Below are 24,310 nucleotides of genomic sequence, written 5' to 3' on the forward strand. Positions count from 1 at the left end.
AGCAACTATTTTAAGAAGAACTTCTTTCCCTGCTTGAGAGAGAAGACGCCCCTCCCAACTCTGAATCCTTTTCCTCAACTTGTCTTTTAAAAAACCCAGAATAGCAGTCTTCTTTCTTCCCATGGTATTCGACAAACCCAAATAAGTAGTGTTATCATCAGCTTCATAGATGCCCATCAAGCCACAAATGTAATCCCTCATATACTCGGCTGTATTAGAGCTAAAGAATACTGAGGACTTATCAAAATTAATCTTCTGTCCCGAAGCATTCTCGAACAATTGCAATAACCGAAGCACATTTGAGACCTCAATATCATTAGCTTTACACTACACATAACTATCATCAGCGAAAAGCATGTGCGATACTTTTGGTGCTCCTCTAGCAACACTACACCCATGAATCAAGCCAACCATCTCATAATGCCGAATAAGAGCAGAGAAACCTTCTGAACACAGAATAAACAAATATGGGGATAACGGATCTCCCTGCCTAACCCCACGGCCAGGAACAATATGGCCTAGTTCATGACCGCCGTGAACAATAGAGTAAGAAACCGAGCTAACACACTGCATGATCAAATTCACCCATCTACCATCGAAGCCCATACGCAAAAGAACAGCTCGCAGATATCCCAACTCAAGTCTATCGTAAGCTTTACTCATATCCAATTTAAGAGCCATGAAGCCATGCTTACCCTTAGTCTTGCGTTTAAGATAATGCATAATCTCAAACAAAACAAGGATGTTGTCAGAGATCAATCTTCCAGGAAGGAAAGCACTTTGAGTATCCGAGATGATAATAGGGAGAACCACTTTTAGACGATTAGCCAAAACCTTCGAGACCACCTTGTAAATAACATTACACAACGAGATAGGACGAAGGTCACCCATGGCCGTAGGTTGTTTCTTCTTTGGGATGAGAACAATATTAGTATGATTGAGACCCGTTGGGAGAGAAACCGTAAGGAAAAAATCTTGCACTAGTCGAACAATATCATTCTTAACAACATTCCAGCACTTCTGAAAGAAACCTGGAGTCATCCCATCAGGACCAGGAGATTTGTCTGGATGCATTTGGAAGAGAGCAGACTTCACTTCCTCCTCTGAAACTGGCCGAAGCAACTCAATATTTTGAATAGCTGTAATACTAGGTTGTATACAGCTGATAACATCAGTCGAAGCAGTGCCTGAGGTAGTAAACAAATCCTTGAAGTACTCAACCATAATTCAATCCAACCCATCCTCCCAACTCGTCCAAACACCATTGGAATCCTGAAGCTTAGTAATTGAATTACTCCGTCTTCTAGCTGAAGCAGACGCATGGAAAAACTTACTATTGTTATCTCCAGCCTGGAGCCATAACTGTTTCGATCTTTGCCTCCAAAAGACTTCACGTTGAGTGAGGATTTCTTTAAACTTACTTTTGGCTATCCGAAAGTTGTTAATAGCAATAGAATCTCTACCATGTTTCCAGAGGTTAATTTCAGCTTTGCATTCCTTCAGTCTTTTCTTAAAGTCACCCGAATAAGCTTCACCCCAGACAATCAAGAACTCACCACAGTATTTGATCTTTTCTTGAATATCAAACTCAGATCTAAAATTCCAGCACTCTTTAATTACTTGATGACAAAGAGGTTCCCTTAGCCAACAATTCTCAAAGCAAAATTTCTTTTTCATAACAAGAGGAATGTTATCCACTAGATCAAGAAAAATGGGACAATGATCGGAAGTGGAAAGCTCTAAATTATACAGTTTATCAAGAGGAAAAAGTTCTAACCAATTTTTAGTACAAAGAGCACGATCCAATCTAACCTCAATCCATTGATCAGTACCACGCCCTTTCTCCCAAGTAAAAGGATGCCCAATGAGCTCGAGATCCTGAAGTTCACAATCATTAACTGCTTGTTGAAATCCCCGTAGTAACCAATCCGGATAATTATTGCCACCTCTCTTGTCTTCCTGAGAAAGAACATTATTCATGTCACCCATAATGCACCACGGCAAAACCGAATCCAAAGCCAAGCTTCTCATTTGATCCCAAGTACGTCTACGATGGCCACAGTTTGGTTCACCATAAATACCGCTAAAACGCCATTTTCCTTTCCTTCCATGGTGATTTCCATATCGATATGGGACTGAGAAAGCCCCAAGAGAAGAGCTTCGTCTTCATTTTTCCACAGAAAAGCCAATCCCCCACTTTTACCTTGAGGTTCAACAACAATCACACCATCAAAGCCCAGCAACAATCTCACTCTTTCTAACTTATCTTTTTTGCTAATAGTTTCACACATAAAGACAAAACTGGGTGTTTTGGATAACAATATCCTTTAAGAATTGCAAGGCCCATGGGTTCCCAAGCCCATGGCAATTCCAACTTATAAAACTCATAATCCTTGGTGGGCTTGGAAACCAGCACCCACCTTGTTCAAGTTTTTTGGCCCATTAACACCATTAGCATTACTAGTGTCTTTGTTAACAACTTCATTCACAACACCAACTAATTCCCCACTTGGGCCGAATTCTGGAGTGGTAAAAGAATTATTAGTTAAGCCCAATTGGCCAACACGTGGACCACCAAGACCATTCAACTCAATATCAATTCTTTTCCTTTTAGAATTAGCAATAACTAATACATCATGGGCCAACTCATCACTTTGACTATCAATATCCAATCCCCCAATTGCCTCATTATCATTACACCCCATATCTATTCCACGATTATGGCCATTAGAAGATTGACCCACGATCCCCTCCATGATCATAGGGCCGTGATTAACACTCCCATACACCTTCGTCACTCCGACACTTCCATCACCGCCCAACTTCTCATCGGAAAAGTCTTGAAAAGATCGCAACCACTTCGAACCCATAGTAACATTCTTCCTCCTTGTTATCGCCTTCATCCATATGCCATACGGTTTCACTATACTGTCCTTCGGAGTATCAAACAGGCGGGGGCAGAAACTTTCGGAGTGTCCCATGATTCCGCATATGAAGCAAAAAGTAGGCACATGTTCATATTTAAAATTAACCCAGAACTCCTTTCCATCTACTGTGCGTATTTTCTTGCGTCGTTTGAGAGGTTTGGAAACATCCAAGGTAACCCGGACCCGTAGGTAATCTCTCCATAAACCCAGAAAGTTCTTCTTATCTGCCTCGACAAAGCTACCGATAAAATTCCCCAAATCCTTGCATACATGAGCAGTTTTGAAGCCCGATTGTATGTCATGGAGCTGAACCCACATATCGACATGGGAAAGGGGAATGAGCTTAGGATCTTCACCTTTCTTTAATCGTCGGAAAACCAGAAGGAAATTATTGAATGTCCAAGGACTCTTTTCAATAACTCTTTCAATATCAACATCATGATAAAATTGAAACAAAAACCGGTTTGAATCAAGCTCTTTAACGTACATACCTTTTCCCGGTTGCCATAACGAAGCCATGAGATGGCGCATTGCATCAAAATCTATATTGCGTTCAGTCAAAAATCGACCCACTAAACACCACCGATCGTCTATGGCAAACTCCACAGTCTGATCAACACCGTATGCCAACGCCTCATCTTCCTCCTCTTCCGCCAGAATCGGAACAGACATGTTATTAGTACCACTAGAAGACGCCATAATCACCCAACTCAAACAAACACTCAATAAGACAAGAACAGAGGACAACCTCAGACAAAACAAAACATGTCAAAAGACAAGACTATATTTGTTTTTTAATATTAGTTTTGTTTTTAGTTCATACATTCTTGGTTATCTTTGTGATGTACATTTTTAATTTCTTTTTGTACAATATATCTTAATGTTTATATCAATTATCTTGTCTTGTACATTTATTTTTTTTTATTGTACATATATTAATAAATATTTAGATTTAAAATATTTTCTCTTTCTTCTCTCTCTTTTTTTTTTTTTTATATATATTTACAAATATTTTTTTTTGGGTACACTAATAATTATTTGATCTCAAACATTGCACATTGTGATCTACTCTTTAAAATATTCATTTTGATATGTAAAAAACATATGTTTTTTTGCTAGCCAAAATCAAAGGTAAAATTTTAGTTTCTTTCAGTTTTTTTTTCAAAAGTTTTTTTTTATTTTTAGTTTACCAACAATTAAGCAATATTCAAAAATATATATACTAAATAAAACTATTTCATATTTATGCTTACTTCTTATATTATATATTTATATATATATATATATATATATGAAAATTAACTAGTTTCTACAATAAACTTAAAAAAGGTAATTAAAAATATACTAATTTTAAAATAAGTATTTAATAATTTAAATGTTTAGTAATTTTACTAATAAATTATGTGATTCTTTTTTATTATTATTATAATTTAGTAGTTTATTAAATAAATTTGAAGGTAACATAAATATTATTACAAAAGAAAAATAAAAAAATAACGTAAAAGTTCAAAATAACTGAATAATTTAATATGATTTAAAAATAAACACATAGATTTCAAAGTATCAAAAAGGTATACAAAATAATTGGTATATAAAAGTGGTAACTTATTATGTTACATAACAACTTATTAGCTTCAATAAACTTTAAGATTACCAAAATATATTTTAAATAATAAGATACTATAATATAACTTAAAATAACTAATTGATTATTAAGATGTTTACAAAAAAATTTGGAGGTAATCAAATTGTATCTCAAATTATATGATATAAAAATAATTTTTTTATGTAAAATTAACTAATTAGTTTCTTATTAATATCATAACTAAGTAACCAAATAGTTACTTTTGAAAATGCAGGTAAATTAAAAGTAAAAAGTAGAATTTGAGATTAATTTTGGTGGCGTTTGGTAACACTTTTTTAATCAGTTTTCTGTTTTTAAAAGTAGAAAAGTGAATTTTTTTTTTCAAAAACATGTTCTATAAAACTGTTTTTACTTTTCAATTTTATAATTAGAAATCAAAATTTTAAAAACAAAAAAAATTACTTTCAATATTTTTTTAAACAGTTTTTTTTTTTCTTAATCAATCTTTTGGATTACGACTAGACTCGGACCCAAATCCCCTTCCCACAGCCCGACTTTTAACTTGAATCTGAATCCCACCCCGGACCTAGACCCGACTTAAATAAAATCAAAAATAAAAATAAAAATAAATTTTACAGAACACACTTTTGTTTTCTGTTTTTAAAATTGAAAAATAAAAGTTGTTACAGAACGTATTTTTATTTTTCAAAAATAAATTTTTTAAAAACAAAAATTTTACTTTCATTTTGTGATTATAAAATTAAAAAACAAAAGTGTTACCAAACGACACCTTTATTTCAAGCATATTAATTTTAAATTAAGGTATTTTTTTGAAGACTAAGCAAAATATTATTGTAAAGATTTATTAAGGTATTGTGTAATTAGTTTTTATTTTAAGTATATTATTGGAAAAATCCCTAATAATAATATCAGTTGGGCTTGCTTCCCCACACTGCCACACACGCACTTTCCCTCGATAAACTTCAGCTTTTTCTCCACTTCGGTCTCGTGGCAGTCTCACATTCACCGTTTCCCTCCTCTCTTATTTTTGTTACGCCCAACCAACCAAACCAAGCAACTCTCTCTCATTCATGTATTCCACGCCTCAGCTTCACCCAACCCCACTCCGGTCCTAGTCTCCACCCCAGCCAGGACCCAGATGCAGCCCACCGCCCAAAAGCCACCGTCTTCCACCTCCACCTCCGCACTCCAAATCCTCCTTACCCTTATCAACGAAACCCTTTCCCATCTCCTCCTCTCTTCCCTCACCGTCCGATCCTTCATCGGACGGTGGCAAGTTCTCAACTCCAAGTTCACCTCTTTAAACTCTTCAATCTCCGCCATCTCCGACTCTCCCCACTGGGCTGAGAACCCTCTTCTCCACACCCTCCTCCCTAACCTACTTTCCACCCTCCAACGCCTCAAAGCTCTTTCCGACCAATGTACGAACTCATTTGCCGGCGGCAAACTACTCATGCAGAGTGACCTCGATATGGCCTCTACCGCTCTCTCCAACCAGCTCCACGACCTTGATTTGCTTCTCAGATCTGGTGTCCTCCACCAATCTAACGCTATAGTTCTCTCTCACCCGGGACCAGGTTCGGCTAAAGACGATTTGAGCTTTTTCATCAGAGACCTTTTCACGAGATTGCAAATCGGTGGGATTGAGTTCAAGAAGAAGGCTCTTGAATCTCTGCTTCAGCTCCTCAACGACGATGAAAAATCGGCCTCCGTAGTTGCCAAAGAGGGAAACGTTGGTTACTTGATTCATTTACTTGATTTCCACAACCAACCGGCGGTTCGAGAACAGGCTACTTTCGCCGTCTCAGCACTTGCTTCGGCGAACGATGAGTCCAGGAAGATTGTGTTTGAAGAAGGGGCTTTGGGACCATTGCTTAGGCTTTTGGAAACTGGGTCGACGGTCTTGAAAGAGAAGGCCGCCATTGCCGTTGAATCCCTCACCGCCGATCCTGAAAACGCTTGGGCCGTTCCGGCATATGGTGGGGTTGCCATTTTGATCGAAGCGTGCCGATCCGGATCGTCGGTGACTCAAACCCACTCGGTGGGCGCCATTAGGAACGTTGCCAATGTCGAAGACATTAAGATGACTCTGGGAGAGGAAGGAGCCGTACCAGTGTTGCTCCAATTACTGGTTTGTGGTATCGGCGGGGCCCAAGAAAAGGCGGCGAGTTGCGTAGCGGCGCTTGCCTCTTCCAGCGAGTATTTTCGCAGTTTGATAATTCAGGAACGGGGTTTGCAGAGATTGATGCATTTGATGCAAGACATTTCAAGCTCCGACACACTTGAACACGTTCTAAGGGCGATAATCTCGCTATCAACATCTTCAGATCACACGTCTAGGATTCTATCATCATCAACCATTTTCGTTATCCAACTTGGCGAGTTCATCAAGCGTGGTAACTCAGTTTTGCAACATCTCTCGGCCTCGTTGGTGGGTCTTTTATCTATTAGCGACGGGAACAAGCGCGCCATCGGTAGCTGCATGGGGTCGCTAGTTAAGCTCATGGAGTCACCAAAACCAGTGGGTCTTCAGGAATCTGCTGCGCAAGCTCTTGTTTCTCTCTTGACCGTCCGATCGAACCGGAAAGAGTTGGTCAGAGACGAGAAGAGCGTGATGAGGTTGGTTCAAATGTTAGATCCCAAAAATGAAGCGGTGGCAAAGACTTTCCCGGTGATGGTTGTGGCCGCAATAGTTGCTGGTGGAAGTCAAAGCTGTCGGAAGAGACTTATTGCCGCCGGAGCTCACCCCCACTTACAAAGGTTATCGGAAATGGAGGTCGCCGGAGCTAAGAAGGCTTTGCAGAGACTCGCCGGAAATAGGCTCAAGACCATCTTTAGCCTGACATGGAGGGAATAACCCAGCCAAGGCACTAACACCGTCCCCGCCAAACGAAAAAAGAATGGTTAGTTTTTTTTTTTTAGTTATTAAGGGTAAAAGGGGAATCGTAATTTTTGTAGATAGTTTGACCTAGTGCTTTTTGACTTTGACTTCCTACGTGGTTGATATCAAGCAATAGAATTTTGCCAAGTGGCTTTTGTTAATTGCCACCTGTAAGGTTCACACGGGCAATCGGTTGAGGTGGCCTTATGATGCCTCTTGTCTCGGTGTGTCGTGTGTACTGGGATATTTTGATTATTCTGTGGGACCCACCAATAGTGGGACCCTGTGAGTATTTATTGAGGTTTAGAAAAAAACTGGGGAACTGTTTTGGCTTTAAAACTTCTTTATTCCTGAATTGAATAAGATAAGCTGAATTAATTTAGGAGAACTAGCCTTAATATTTGACGTTTAGGGCTTATCAAACTGTTGACCCGTGAGAATATTGGATTACACTTGTATTCTTCTAATTATATTTTAAAACACTTTTACATGGTGATGGTGGGTTGACTTTGACTTAATTATCATGTTTGGTTTCATACTGAGAAATCTGTTAATTCTTTATCTTAAGAAATTAAATTAATATTAATTTCTGTGTTTTATATAACAGGAGGGGTTCATTTGGATTTTTCTAACTGTGGAAGAAAGTGAAAAGTACTTGAGTGGACAGGCAACAGACACACACATCGTATACTCCAACCTTTATTTTTTATTATTGTTAATTTTTTCTACCTATGATAATCTATTTTACTTTATTTTATTATTATATATCTAATATAATATACGATAGAAAAAAAAAGAAGAAGCATGGATGCGGTTTTTTAGGGAGTATCCTCGATTTGCTTTTATATATATATATATAATTTTTTTAATTATAATCTTTGTAGTGGATTCCCAATGAAGTTGTATGAGTCATTATGATTGTAATTTTGCTTATTACCAATTTATGTATGTTGAATGTGAAATGTGAATGTACATCCAAATATCCATGAGTGTAATTTTATTTGCAATTTTAATCCATTTGATTTGTAATATTCACTGGCTTATTTTAGTTAGAAAAAGAACAAAAGCAGATGCAATTGTTATTTGTTATCCACTTGTGTCATTGTGTGCAATTTAAGAAATTTGTTGAGTTTGTAGAATGAGGTAACCATATAATGATGGTGATGATGGCAATGACTTGTGAAATTTTCAGTCCAAAGATTTAGGGTCATTTTTTCTTTCATTCATTCATTGGGTGGGTCTCTGTTTTAGGAGTGAAACAGGTCATGGAAATAAATGGTAATGATGATGCTCTTTTATTTGTGTAAATGGTGAGTTGGACCTTTCATCAGATTTGGTTAATGGTAGGAGACTTGGAGTAACAGTGGACCCCTTTCTTCATGCTTGTTCAGTAGTCAGTACTATGCAATATGCATGATAACCAATACTAATTCAGTATAGCTTTGCTTCTCCTTTACAACCCAAAAACAAATAATAAGCTTGAACAAATATGTAAGTAACGAAATTTGATCGTCATATATAAAAGTGAAAGAATGGGTTGGAGTAAGTAGTGTTTGGTAAGTTTGCATATAGATATAGTAAATGTGGTGGGACCGTATGTATATTGAGATTTTTGAGGTTCTGTAAAAGTGGTGAAAAGGAAAGTGACAAGAGAGATGAGAGAGAAGCTCGGCGGAGATGTAGGCAAGGTGGCAGACTATATAAACCTCAGGACAGCGGGTCCCAACCAACACTGACCTCACACACTTCACATGCCTTTCTCCACTCTTGTTCTTTTCTACCTCTAATTTTTGAACCTTCAATTTTTATTTTATTTTTTTTAACTACTTGATGCTAGCTCAAGTGGCCATAGGTGGGTGTGTGTGTCTTGGAGGTCCTGGGTTCGAGTCCCGTGTAAAACACGGTTGTAATATATAAACGCGCCGTTAAAAATTCTCCATGAACTATTGAGATTGTTAAATTTAAGGAATTTTGTTTAATTTTAGTAAAAAAATTCTAGCATAGATGAAAGTTTAAGGGGTATGATTTAGTACATATCAAAGTTTGAGGGACATAATTTAGTAGATATCAAAGTGTGAGGAGCATGTTTTAGTATATAAACAATCACTGAAACAGTATAATTGAATGAAATTAGACAAAAGTACTTAAATTTAACAATCTCAATAGTTCAGGAAGAATTTTTAACGACCAAAAAAGTTTAGGGAGCACAATTTAATACATGTCAAAGTTTAAGGAAAAAAATTACTAATTAGTCTTATATAAATAAAAAAATAAAATAAGACCAATGGTCATTACATTGAAGAAGTCTACAAAAATACCAGGAAGATTAAAGTTATTTAGTTGTAGAATATTGTTATTTGGTACTAGTGATACTTAAATTATATTATATGAAATTAAATACTTAATTAAATTAATAACGATAAAAAGAGCATTGCTATTGGGCACCAGTGGTGCCTAGCACCTTCTAAATGTGTCGACTTGCAATTGGCTAGCGATACTCTATAAAAATTATTATATTAAACTATATGAGACCCGATACTTAATTGCACCAATAGCGATATTGGCACGTAGGAGGGTGCTAGGCACCAATGGTGCCCTTTAGCATTTCTCCGATAAAAAAATACTAACCTTTTAAAATTTGTCTTAGTTATCTCTTATAAAAACTTTTAATCTCCTTCATTAATTCTTAAGGGGTACTTACTTATAATTTTATTAGAAAATGAACCTTCTTTTACAAGTTCCTCCCACTTAAAAGTTGGGTAAAGATTTGGGAATGGGGATACATGTAAATAAATATACATTTATTAGATTACAGATAGATTTGATGAGTGGTCCTGTCCACTTCAATATTTTGATATGAGAAGGCACAATTTCACATGGCTGCCTTCTTTCTCCAAGGAGTCCCACAATTGTTGTTAAGAGTAATCCTACCCTACCAATTACGCTGCATCAGATACTGTAACATGAAAAAGCTGCCTACTTTTCTATGTCAAATACTATTTCCCGTGATATCACATTATAAATATACCATATTTATATGCCTACTCTGCCCTTCTCTTTCTTTAGCTGTAAAGCTGTGCCCTCTTCCATACCTCTCTCTCTTACTATAAGCTATAAGTTACTGCCTAAGTTTATACTTTCTTATTAAATTACAACATCAAAATTCAACCTTTTCTTTTTACTTTATTTTACATTACACTATACATTAATATTTTTATTTTTTATCACCATATTATTTAAATAATATACCTTTTAATATATTTACTACTATATTATTAAAATATAAATATAATATTATTTATATATTATTAAACTACTTTTAAAAAAAATAAAATATCATATATATAATATTAAAATATATTGAGACTTTTTTATTTTTACACTTCAAAAGAGGTTTTTTTTTTTTATATATTTTTACGGAATTCTACATAAAAACTCCTATTGCAACTAGCGTTGCAACTTAAATCGCAACAAAAAATCGTATAAAAACCCCTATAAAATATAAATAAAGTGTTTTCCAACGTTGATGATGATCCAACGGTGAAAATTAACTTCTAGTAATGATTGTTGTTTTTTTTATGTCTAGTGGGTCCCGCTGCGAGTTACTCGGAGCTTATTTTTGTAATTCCCTTGGAGGTGAATTTTGGCGATGATAGCTTCAAAATTTTGACTAGTGTGAGACGTGACTTGATAGAGGGCTTAAATAGATTCAAAATGCAAGTTGAATCGCATCATTCAAATGAAAATTGAGTGAGTTATGACCGTTTTACTAAAGACAGTTTAGGTTCCAGCGCTAGCTAGGTTGGCATCTAACGTCAACCTAGACGCTGTAAAGATGTAGAAACATCCAAGAGAAGTACTTTGAGATGCCCAAGTGATAGTTTGACACCCCTTAGTCCTTTTATGTGTTTCGGTGAAGCTAGTCACACATTCTCAGAGATGTTGCTGTTTTGCAAAAACGCAAGACTCGAAACTTCCTGCTTCCGTATGAGCCAAAGTTGAAGTTGTGAATTTGATTGATCTGGCTTCATGGATCATTGTACTTGTGAAAAACTTGACGAACGGTTGAAACAGGACTCTGATTCGGATAAGCAAAACCCAGCGAACCAGAATGTTGGCCTGGGTGCTAAGGCCTTTTAAACGAGCTCCCAGGATTTTGTTTTTGATACTTTCAAGGCTTCCAAGGCTTCTAAACTTGAGGACAGGGTCTCTCCCCCTATTTTTGACCATGCCAAATTCAATAGTCGCATCTGATTTGGCATTCAAGCAATTGAAGGCAGCGTCCCAAGTTGATTGTCAACTTGGGCATTAGGCCGAGCACCAGGTCAACATGGGCCCTGGGCCTTGTTTCTAGGCACTCGAGTTTGTGGTTTTCTCCTTGAGTTTACTCGAATCTTTTGTTATTTCTAATGACGGTGAAGATGCTTGGAGCACTTTTTGCTGTTTTGAATTGGAAAAAGGCCCAGTCCTAGGTGTCAACCTGGGCGTTGGGTCTATCTTTTGCCCCTTCAGAAGTTCTGTTTGGTACTTAAAAACAGCTGATTCTCAATATTTTCTGAAGACGGAGATGTTGCTTGAAATTATTTTGGGAAAACTCTATTTTTGTCGCCCAGGTTGATAAATTGTCAACCTGGACCCTGTTATTTGTGCCTAGAATTTGTTGTTTTTCTTCCAGAAGGACCTATTTCCTTATTTTTTATGAAGATAGATGCAATGCAAAAGTTATATCTTTGATCGAATGCTTGGAAGGCGCCCAAATTGATAGATTGTCAACTTGGGTGCTGGGTGCTGGGGCCCCTAGTGTTCAAAAATTAACTTGCTCCTAATCCTCAAATATGTTCATGGTATGTTAAGTCGATGTCCCAATGCATGTTTTGGCCACTTTGCACTAAGACGGTCCTGGGAAATTGAAACTCTAGTTGAGGATGTTAACGTGGGCACCAGGTGGAAATCCTAGGTTCCCAGGTTGGCTTTCGAGTTGTAGGTTCGTGTAATTTTAGCTCCCGGACATTGTATTATGTTGCTCCATGTCTTCATGGTACATAATACTAAAAAATAGTGAGTTGGATTCAAGTTATTAAAGTGCAAACTTCTATCGCGAAGCTCCCAGAGTCAACATGGGCACAGGGCTAGGGTCCCCTCCTAGGTTAACTACTATGACTCAGGTCTACTCAACCCGTGACGTCATCTTTCATGCCACATGTCAAACATTAATGTTCATGACACCAAGAAAAGTTTTTGGGTTAACAATGTGTGTTTGTCATATATTTCTCATGTGTGAGTAATTTTATAACATTTATATTACATCTAGTAGCTTACAAGCCATAATCCCATGATAAAATTTTTGTAATCGAATAAATGTTAATTTGGTGTAATTAAATATGTTAGAAAAAATAGTTTTGAGATGGATACTTGTGCATCTTAACATACACATATCTTATTCTACTTTAACAAGTATCCAATCTAAATCTAATACCCGAGTCAAAAGAGTCGCTTGTGATTCATGAATAGTATTCCAAAAAAAGCCGATTGCGATTGGTGAGGAAAAAATATTCACCATCTTCAAGAAATGTTAAAGAATTTCACATTACTAGTATATGAGATACTCATCCTCTTATTGCCTATTAGTTTTAGATTAAATCCCATATATCTTCCCACACATTTACCCTATGTTACTTTCTTCATCACTCTTCACATTCTGAACAATACTACATTCCTATAAAAAAGTGTTACCTATCTCTTTGGCATTCAAGAAAACTTTAGTTATGTTCCATGGGAAATTATTTTTTGTGGTAAGTGATTGCTTAAACTTTATTTTTAGTACATCATAATTTTTTAAAATTTACAAGTAACTCTAAATAACTACAACTTTCAACATTATGAAATGAAATGAAAAAAAAAAAAAAAAGATTTAAAAACTTTAATCTATGTCCAAAATCAAGGATTCCCACTATAAAAAATTACTATTTTTTAATGATAACTTTTTAGTTATAATATAATTTTTTTTTGTGACTAAATGTGACTTTTAGTCACAATAAAATGTTACTTGTAACTAAACTATAGTATTTAGAAGCCACTAATGCTAGTTTAGTAGTGAGGGAGGGATGTGAGAAAGGGAGAAATCATGAGTTCGAACTAAAGACCTTTAAGCTATTAAGCTATTAATTGAGTGTAAAATACCATTACTCTACACTAAAAAAAAACATAGTGTTTAGATAAAAGTTGTCACTAATTTAATTTTTACCACAACAAGTATTGTGATTTATTTACAAATCTTTTAATCATAACATATGAATAATGATTTATAATTAAATGCCGAAACACCTTTCAAGAGATGTACCACATATTTTTCCTAAGCTACGGTTATGGCTTCTTTCCTTCAACAGTTCTCTTCCCGCCAAAAAGTATGTCACTTTAGTTCTTGTTTGTTTCTTTTTGCCTTGGAAGAAAACAATTTTACCATCAATCCATCATCTCTCTTTAAAACCAAAATTAATCGTACTCTTTTGTTCTTTTGTTCATTTTTTTTTATTGTGTACTTGGAAGGAATAAAAGGGACGGTTTTAATGGAATTGTCATCGTAGGTGCAAAACATTAATGTGAGTTTCTACACTACTGTTGTCTTATTTTACCTCCATAAATTCCATGACATTGAAAATATTCCATCGCAGAAAAATTAAATAGGAATCTTTTTGTGCTTGTATTATATGTATATCTTAAAAGAATGATATATTGTTAGAGATTTTATTATAATAGAAGTAAATTAAAATGCATTACACTAAAATATAATATAACATATTAATTAAATATATATTATAAATATAGGGACACGATTTTGTTCAGTGATGTACTTTTACGGAATGTATTCCGTGGTACATTAGATGGATCTCAGGGTACATTAGATGAGTGTCAGGGTACGTTACTATTTTTTAATCCTAATTACCCCTAGATCAATCTCAGCCCTCAGATCAAATAACTATCTTATCTAACAGCTGCCGTACATCACGTAATACATTCCGTAAAAGTATAATCACGGGACAAAATCATGTCCCTACAAATTTATATATATATTTATATTATATAAGAAAGAAAGAAGATTATAAGAGAATTATCTAATTTGAATAAGATATTATTATATTTGTCCAAAAATTTAATTTTTCTTATCTTTAAGCACTAAGTGAATTCTCTAAAAATTAACTTTGAGAATTATCAAACTTTAAAGTTTTTTAACAAAATATTTTTTTAATATAAAACTTGTCTTCACAAATGAGCATATTAAACCTCTTTATATAGTATTTAAAATTTACAGTTGATATCACACATCCCATGTAGGAATGTCAATGGGGCGGGTCGGATCTGATCCGACTCTGATCCGACCTGATCCAGATCATATACGGATCTGCCCCGTCCCGCCCCGCTGGATCAGATACTCGGATCGGATCTGATCCGACCCGCCTTATACGGATCGGATCTGATCCGACCCAACTTTTTTTTTTTTAAATAAAAAAAATATATTTTATATCTAAATTTATATTTTTTTTTTCCAAAATTTATTTGTTTAAGAACTAATAATGCATTATTTTTTTTCTTATATATTTTTATTTTATTTGTCAAAATCTATTAAATATATATATCAAATTCCTATCACATAAAAATGTAATATTACTATTGAAAAATTAATTTACCAAATTTTAGAAATTCCACTAATATAATCATCAATAATAATGTAGTATGATGATTACATGAAATAAATCTCCTGTAAAAAAATACATGAAATTAACTATAAACTTTTTATATGCTGTTCTTCTAGTCTTCAAGATTTACTGTATACGGCTCCTACAAAAAAATAAATATGTTAATAATAAAAGTAAGATTTTTTATACTGAGTCACAACAAATTGTAATTTTTGTAACTAATACTTTTAGTGATGGACCTATTTTAGTCACAACATAAGAATGATGATTTATAATTAGTTACAATTTTTTAACTTTTAGTCAGAAATTTTGTTGTGATTAAAAATAAGATTTTTTATAGTGATATTTTTCTTATCAATTTTTAAAATTAAAAAAAAATAAAAATGGTTATAGAACACATATTTTTTTAAAAACAAAAAATTACTTTTATTTTTATGATTAAAAAATTAAAAAATAAATAAAAATATTAGCAAATGTCGCTTAAATAATTAAATATTTAAGAGTCAAATAATAGTATTAATTACACATTATTATAATATTTAATTAATTATTATTTTTATTTGATAAACAAAAATTAAATATTATTCTTATTAATTAATAATATGTTTATATTAAATTTAAATTATTGTTGCATACATATATAAAAGTGATATAATATAAAAGTGTAAATTATTGTGCAAATTAATATATTTAACAGTGCCTATACATAAATCGATCTATTGTGTATAATATTTGTTACTTTACTTTCTTATTATAACCTTATATTTAAGATTTTCGAAGAAGGTAGGGAATTTTGTAAATAATAATAATTATTATAATCAAATAATTAAAATATAGAATGGCCAGTATGCATATATATTTTTATTTTTATATATATATGTACACATATATATATAAGAATTAAATTGAGAGAGTAATTAATTAAAATAATAATATATAGTGTGGTCTATGGGCAGATCATATATGTCTAATGGTGGTATTCTACTGGCCTTACACCTTAAAAAAATATATTAAAAAGTAAAAATCTTTTTTTTTTTTAAAAAAAATATATATTTAAAACGGATCGGGTCAGATCCGATCCGTAAAAAAATTAAGCGGGGCGGGTCAGATCTGATCCAAGATCCAATAACTATCCGAATGTTTCGGATCAGTAATGATCCGTCGGATCGGATCACTGATCCGATCCGAATGAATGGATCTTTTTGCCATGCCTAATCCCATGGATGTTATGGGATGTTACCAGCCAAAATATGACATTAAATGAAGATAAGAACGTTGGTGATTGATGATAGAAATGTCCCCTGTAAATTCCCAACGTTTTCAAGTTAAAAAAAATTCCCAACGTTTTACAATATTTTCTTAGAAAATGGCTCTAAGCTACATGTCGCATCGAGTGATACCCTCAAACCATATGTTGATCGCTAAAACATCGAGAAACTCTCATTTTCTAAAGTAGGCAAAATGTAGCCTAGTGCTTTGGTGCCATGTCACCTAGGACTGTTACTGCTCACCATCTTTGAGTTTTAAAGCTCCTCTTTAAGCCAACTCAGCACCCAACATTTCAAAACTCATTTAACTGATGTAAATAAATATTTTGATAGTTTCAAACTCTTGAAAACATCTCCATTTGGTTTTCTCATAAAATGGCTCCAGGCGACATGTCGCCTGAAGTGATACCCTCAAACCATATTTTGATCGCTAAAATGAGAAACTCTCATTTTCTAAAGTAAGTGACATGTAGCCTAGTGCTTGGGCGACATGTTGCCTAGGACTGTTACTGCTCACCATCTTTGAGTTTCAAAGCTCCTCTTCGAGCCAACTTAGCACCCAACATTTATTTTTATTATATATAAACATATATTTATTTATTTATTATATATAAATTTATTTATTTATTTATTATATATAAACATATATTTATTTATTTATTTATTTTACTTTTTGACTCGGTAAAAACTGAGTCCTTACACCTAAGACTACGGGGCAGTACAATTGTGTGTGGGTAATCAGCTCACTTTTTTCCTGTACAAACAAATTTCTCTATTGAACAGTATGTTGAGTTATATGTCAAAGAAATTGTTCATCTTCACGTTTCTCCAAAGTCTATAGTGAATGATGGAAATTTAAAGTTCACATAGAGATTTTGGGAGAGTCTGCAACGAGCTATGGGCAAACAGTTGAAATTCAGCACATCTTTCCATCCTCGAACTTATGGACAATATAAAAGAACAATCAAGATATTAGAAGACATGCTACGGGCATGTGTATTGGATTTTGAAGTATCTTGGGTAAAGTATCTTTCAGCTATCAGTCAACTATCGGGATGGCCCCTTATGAACTGCTCTATGACAGAAAGTGTAGATCACATACTCACTGAGATGAGTTAGGTGAGACAAAGTTTTTGGGTCCCAAAGCTATTCAGAAGATAAGCGAAGCAATTGATAAGATTAGAACTCGAATGCTTACTGCTCAGAGTAGGCAGAAGAGTTATACTGATCCAAAGCGACAGGATATTGACTTTCAGGTTAGAGATACGGTATTTCTCTGTATTTCACCCATGAAAGGAGTAAAACACTTTGTCAATCGAGGAAAGCTTAGCTCGATGTTCATTTGACCTTTTAAAATCCTAGAAAGGATAAGGCAAGTGGCATACAGGTTGGCTATGCCTCCAACGCTAACAGTTGTACACAATGTATTCACGTTTTAATACTTCGGAAATATGTGTCGAACTCATCTCATATTTTGAGTTACGAAACTTTAGAACTTTAGCCTGATCTGTAATATGAAGAACAACCAGTGCAGATACTCGATAGAAGAGAGAATGTTCTGAGGAACAAAACACTGGCATTAATAAAAGTGTTATGAAGAAACAACAAGGTCGAAGAGGCGACATGAGAGTTAGAGTCTGATATGAGAAAGAGATATCTCGAGTTATTCAGGTAAATTTTGGGACAAAATTTCTTTAAAAAGAGAATAATTGTAATATTTTAGAATTAGTAAAATAGCAACCCTAATTAAAATGAATTAATTATAATTGTGTAATTATATTATTATATAATTAGTTATATGAAATTATTTGAGAATTATTGCATTGAAGGTCCTATTTATGAGTTAGGGGCCTTTTTTGTAATTTTGACCCGAGAAGGATAATATCGTAATTTTATTTTATTTTGTGCTAAAGGACTATATTATTATATAATATGTTCATTTTGTCTTATTGGCGGTGATTTTTGATAAGTTAGCGTGGTATAGTTACAATTTGGTATTTTGGATTCGAATTGGATTCGGGGTCTAAAATTATTTAATTATGTAGTTATGGTAAATAATTGGGATATGTTTGAAATTATAAAATTTGGTTGTGATGTGAAATATTAGAAATACCCTTTTAGGACTCGTTTGGAATGCTGTATTAGGTCGTATTGTATTGTATTGTATTATATTAAATTGTATTTTATACAATATTTTTATGTAAAACTATATGTGGTATTAACTTTTATGGACACATAAATATATAATATTTTAGTATAAATTAAAGTTTAACATAGTATTATATAAAAATATGATATATAATCCAATGCAATACAATACAATACAATACAATACAATACGACCTAATACGACATTCCAAACGAGCCCTTATTGTATTGATTTATAGGCCCTATGGTCAAAATAGTCATTTGACCAACTTTTACATAAAACAAGTATAAGTTTATTTCTCTTTAATTAAATGAATATATATATATATATATATATATATATTTTCTGATTTTGGAACCCTTCACCTCTGACCCCCCTTCTATCCCTTTTACTCCACTTGGGTTTCTTTGATTGGTTTTATTTTGGTGAGAAAGCTAGTGTTTGGAGTTAATTCTTTAGAGAAATTGTTGGTGCTTGCTTAAAAAACACTTGAGGTAGTTTTAATTCTTTCTTCTTGCTGTTTTGATTTCAGAAAAGATTGGAATGGCTTAGATTTTTATGTTGTGCTTTTGTTGAGTGTGAGTTAGAAGTTTAGGATTAAGCTAGGTGTTTTTATGTTGAATTTTGCTTGAATTTAAAAGTTCTAACCTTGTTGTTTGTTTGGATATAATATGAATGTTAAGTCAAGTTTTATAAATGAACTTTGCTGCTAATTTTATGAGCTTGAGCAAGAAAGTTCATTTGGTTTTCCTGAGAGTATTTTTAATATATTTCCACAAATTGGGTAATTTATCAATCATAATAGCAATTTGAAATTATTCATCAATAGTCATACCTTCAGATAGAATTTCGTGAGCTATTTTCTGGAGCTTGTGAGACTGGGCTTCAACTGATTCATCATCGGTCATTTGAAACTTCAAGTAGCGGCTCATAGCATATTTCTTTGTTCCTGCCTCCTCGGTATCATATTTTTTTCCATAATGCTTTCCATATTTCCTTGGCAATTTTTTTTTTCAAAATTATAGTAATCATACAAATCATCAGACATACCATTCCAAATAAAATTCTTACACAGAAAATCATTCTCTACTCAGGAGTCTCTTTCCTTAACCTGCAATTCATACTTCTTGACTTCATCATTCTTCTCGGCAAGAGGTGAAATCTCAGACACAATTGGTTTCAAAATAGTCAACATAAATGCAACTTTTTTCATAATAAAAAAAAACAACATCTTCTTTCTTCAACGTTTAAAATACAAACCCTCAAAATGAAAAAGCTTATTGATGTCAGCAGTATAACCAGAAAAAATCATCGTTAATATTCATAACAGAGTGAATGTCTTAAAATTGTTATACAAGCTGCTACTGAAAGATAAAGCAAGAACAATATTACCGAATGAAATTTTTTGAGTTAAGTCACGGACTAGTTTGCTCTTTTTAACACATCCGCGACACTTCCCAAGAATGTGCAACCAAACATAAATTATCAGTCATCCCCAAGATAAAACAGTCCGATCAAAATACCACTGTATCGGAGCTTTTTTACACTATAGAGAATCGTCAAAACACTACACTCAAAAACTACTATTCAAAATACTTATATAATATAATCGTAAATATAAATTTAATTATTTTTTTATGTGAGAAAGATGTATTCTCCTGTTGATTTTGATGCATTATATAAGGAATGCATAGAAAGTAATAACGGGAAGAAAGACGTTGATCATGGAAACAATAAGTGGGATCATGGGAACGATGTTTAAAATAAGGAGGAGAACACGTATCTCTTTACCCATTAATTAAACACATTTAAAAACTATTTTAATTAATTGAATAAAATAATAATTTAATAAATAAATTTTTTTCAAAAAATAAAGTGTCATACCATACTAGCTCAACTTGACACGGTCGGACGGTGCATATGCGTGTAGTGGATCAAGTGTGCGTGTCCTTAGCCATTCGCACAATAAGAGAAATGCATAGAAGGTAGTAACGAGAAGAAAGACATTGATTATAAGAATTTTAAGTGGACTTTAGAGGTAGGTTTTAAGGGCTTTTAGCATCGCCTTTAGCAAAATTCTCTACTGACGCTATTCCAGGTGACACTGCAGGAGTAAAACAACCGACGACATAGGGGCCATATGGCGTCGGTTATTTCATAATAACCGACGCCATAGGGCCCCTATTGCGTCAGTTATTATAAAATAACCGATGACATAGGGATCTTATGGCGTCAGTTATTATGAAATAATCGACGCCATTTGGTCTTCAACTTTACAATTTTGTGTTTTAGCATAATTTTTTTTACATATATATTATATTATTTTATTATTAATATAATTAAATTAAGTATAAATTATATATAATAAGCATAAATAAAATTAAATTGAAAAGTTAAATAAATACACATCAACATTAGGTATTGATTTGAGATGGTGTAGATTTTAGTTCGAGTATGTGATGGAGTGCAGAAAGTGAGGTGAGTTAAGAGCACTTAGTAGCTTTCGAATGGCATAACTTTCTCACTGCTTAACTAATTTAGCAATGTGATCACTTGTTTTTAATAATTTTTCAAGACCAATAAAATGAAACAATAATTTAAGGACCAGAATAAATGAAAAAAAAAAAATCAGAAAAAGGGCTAAACTTTGCGTGAATTTTTTTTTTAAAAAAATTTGAAATTAATAACTTTTGATTCAGTTGTCCGTTTGAAGTGATTTTTTTCAACTTGGATATTTTTTCGCGTTTGACGCATCCCAAATAATTTTGTCCAAAAAAATGTTCTTTTGTAGACTAAAATCATGTTATGCACCCCTATCACCCAATTTTTTGTGTTTTATTTTACTATTTTACTTAAAATAAACTAATAGAATTCTTATGTTAAGTATTAGAATCAATGTTTATGATTTATTTGTTAATTCAACTACAATAAAATGTACAATACTAATTTTCTTTTATATTTTTTTTTTCTAATATTTAAATAAAATCATAGTAGCTAATTTATAAATAGATTATGTATTTGTATATTGGTAAAGATTTATCAATGTATTCTTTTGGTCACAAGTTCGAATTGCCAATAGACTTTTTTTTGTATTTTTTTAGCTTACTATATCTATCCTTAGCACTTAATAATGTATATCCTATGTATTATATCAATATTATTCTAAAATTACTCTAAGTATTTAAGTGTTACCTAAATATATATAAAAAAATATTCTTATAAAAGTAGATCAAAGAAAGCATACCTTATACCAAAAATTATGTACTTGACTTCTGATAAAGTCAAGTACATAATTTGAATTTAATTCAACCTGTCAGATCCTATTACGATGAGTATACTAATACTAATCTTGATTTGTATATCAAGGTGTTGAGATTATTTGAAATGCACATTTTGTTTTATATTAGTGCAAGTGGGAGTTTGTTGGGTTTTGTGTCCTAAATAAAACTCATTTCAATATAATCAGATTTACTTATTAATAAAGATCAGAAATAACATTTTATGTTGCATGGTTCACATGATTTATTTCATGATTATATATAATGTATAAATTCTATTTAAGTCCAGAACATATGAATTTGTTAATGATTATAATGTTGTCAGCACAGTGGAATATAATCTTAATTATATGTTCGAAAGTTTATACCCTGATTTGTCAGTTCACTGGATTTAGACTGGCATGATATAATCAGCGATAGGTATTCTTACACCTTGGATAAGTGTTATATCCTTTCCAGGGCATTGGCAAAATTTACCAGTATCGGATGTATGGAGTATACATCGGAAGGGACCGAACTTTGATTAGATATATTAAAATTTACCGTAATATCTATTCAATTCAATATCACCTGTTGATCCTAGATCAAATGACCTTAATCCTGATATGGTTAGGTTCGATCTCAAGAGTATTAACATGTTCTTTGATTTGTTAATTAAGCCTACTTTTGAGTCAGGGTAATACGTACATTTTGGGAACATGATAGTATAATTGAGTGGGAGCGCTAACATAAATATGGAGTCTATAACTTCTATAGGAATTTAGAAGTGAAACGATGATATACTTCGAGCTTGGCTAAACAGAGATAAATGGTGGAGATCTCATTTCACTTCGCTGAAATATCATTTATACGGAGCTAAGTGTTTTAAGGATAAAATACATTGAAGGTGTAACGATAATTTAGTTCCTATTCGATGTAGATCATCTATTAGAGGGTCATTGATCAAATTAGGATTATAACAATGGATAACTAATAGCGTATCTATATCGTGGAACATATAGAGCGTTCTATATGACTGAGAGTGCAATTCCAAGTTCTAAGTGTGGATTCAATAAGGGATTTATAAGTTAGGAAATTTACTTGGTAAATTCGGTTCGACTTATTAGAAGCTCGGTTATATAGGCCCATGATCCCCATACTAGTTGAGACCATACTACTTGTAAGACTCAGTTAACTGATTTTAATTAATCAATTATAATTCTAAAAGTTTGACCATGTCTACTTTATGAATTTTCACTAAGCAAGGGCGAAATTGTAAAGAAAAGAGATTCTAGGTTTTATTTGTTAATTAAGAGACTTTATATGTCTAATTAATAAATATATTAAATGACAATATTATTTAATAATTAATTTTTAGTTATTAAATAATTAGAATTGGCATTTAAATGGTTGAATTGGAAAATTGGTATTTTTGAGAAAATGGGATTGAGAAATGACAAAATGGCAAAATTACAAAGTGAGGCCCATTATCCTTATATGGCCGGCCACTATGATTAAATTTTATCATTTATATTTTTCATTATTTTAATGCCATACAATTCTAATCTAAACCTAGATGGCATTCTGTAAATAGAAATTGATGGCTTCAGGAAACTATGACATGCATATTATTCCTTCAGAGAAAATAGCCTAGCCGCCACTTTCCCTTCTCTTTTCTTCTTCATATTGTTCAACCTTGAGTGAATGAGTGAGTGCCCACACACATCAAGTGGTATCTCAATCATAGTGTGGAAGATTGTGTAGAATCCAACCAACAAGAAGGAGAATCAGCATCAAGGAAGGAGAGAAAGAGATCCAGGTTCAGATCTTGATTATGTTCTGCTACAGAAAGGAATCAAGGGCTAGAGATCTGAACGGAAGGAGTCATTATATTCCACTGCACCCAATAAAAGGTTTTCTAACTTTATGTGTTTATTTCATTGTTTTAGAATTCATATTAGGATGTTAATGAAACATACATGGTAGTAAATCTAGATCCTGGTAAAATATTTCCAACACCACCAACCCCCTTCGACCACCGTCCACAGTCCCCTGCCATTCAACCTAGCCCTTCGACTAGTTCCCAATCAACCCAGAGCCCTTCTTCTTCTTCGTCTTTTTTTTCTTCTTCTTCACACGAAACCCCACCCACTATCATTGTGATCCACATCTGAGCGGAAGAAAAGGAGAAAGACAGAGAGGCAAGGGCTCGAGGGTGGAAGGTCAAAGTTTGGGTCTCAATTTTTCTGGGTTCATTTTGAGCTTGGAGGACCGAGAATGGCCAGGGTCGAGCTTGGGCGTGGCTGTTCGACGAGAAGAGAGAAAGACGAGAGAGATAGAGAGAGATGGAGGGTGAGCTCGATTTTCTGGGTTCATTTAGATGATGAATGAATGTTGGTAAAAGTTAGGGTTTTTTTTAATTTTAGGTTTTTATTTTATTTTTAAAAAATTATTTTGGGTTGGTTTTTGGTGGCCGATTGACAACATCGGGGCTGGAGTGGGGTTAGGGCTGGCCGGAGTTAGCAGTC

General features: G+C 33.5%; 2 protein-coding genes across 2 annotated transcripts; one reads left to right on the plus strand and one right to left on the minus strand.

Moving 5' to 3' along the window:
- Positions 1-1,227: 1,227 nt before the first annotated feature.
- On the minus strand, positions 1,228-2,291 carry LOC133030609 (uncharacterized). Its single transcript, XM_061103407.1, has 2 exons — positions 2,046-2,291; positions 1,228-1,959 (listed from the first exon to the last, which is right to left on the minus strand). The coding sequence occupies exons 1-2, from the start codon at positions 2,289-2,291 to the stop codon at positions 1,228-1,230; spliced, it is 978 nt and encodes a 325-aa protein (XP_060959390.1).
- A 3,147-nt stretch (positions 2,292-5,438) lies between these two features.
- LOC115699351 (uncharacterized) lies at positions 5,439-8,445 on the plus strand. Its single transcript, XM_030626706.2, has 2 exons — positions 5,439-7,436; positions 8,022-8,445. The coding sequence occupies exon 1, from the start codon at positions 5,672-5,674 to the stop codon at positions 7,388-7,390; it is 1,719 nt and encodes a 572-aa protein (XP_030482566.2). The 5' UTR covers positions 5,439-5,671; the 3' UTR covers positions 7,391-7,436; positions 8,022-8,445.
- The last annotated feature ends 15,865 nt before the right edge of the window (positions 8,446-24,310 follow it).

This window comes from Cannabis sativa, chromosome 8 (genome assembly GCF_029168945.1).
Source record: "Cannabis sativa cultivar Pink pepper isolate KNU-18-1 chromosome 8, ASM2916894v1, whole genome shotgun sequence".
NCBI lineage: Eukaryota > Viridiplantae > Streptophyta > Magnoliopsida > Rosales > Cannabaceae > Cannabis > Cannabis sativa.

Coding starts and splice junctions, on each gene's coding strand:
- LOC133030609 (XM_061103407.1), bottom strand. CDS start 2,291: ATGTGTGAAACTATTAGCAAAAAAGATAAGTTAGAAAGAGTGAGATTG. Junction 1,960..2,045: donor AAACTGTGGCCATCGTAGAC/GTACTTGGGATC, acceptor GTTCTTTCTCAG/GAAGACAAGAGAGGTGGCAA.
- LOC115699351 (XM_030626706.2), top strand. CDS start 5,672: ATGCAGCCCACCGCCCAAAAGCCACCGTCTTCCACCTCCACCTCCGCA.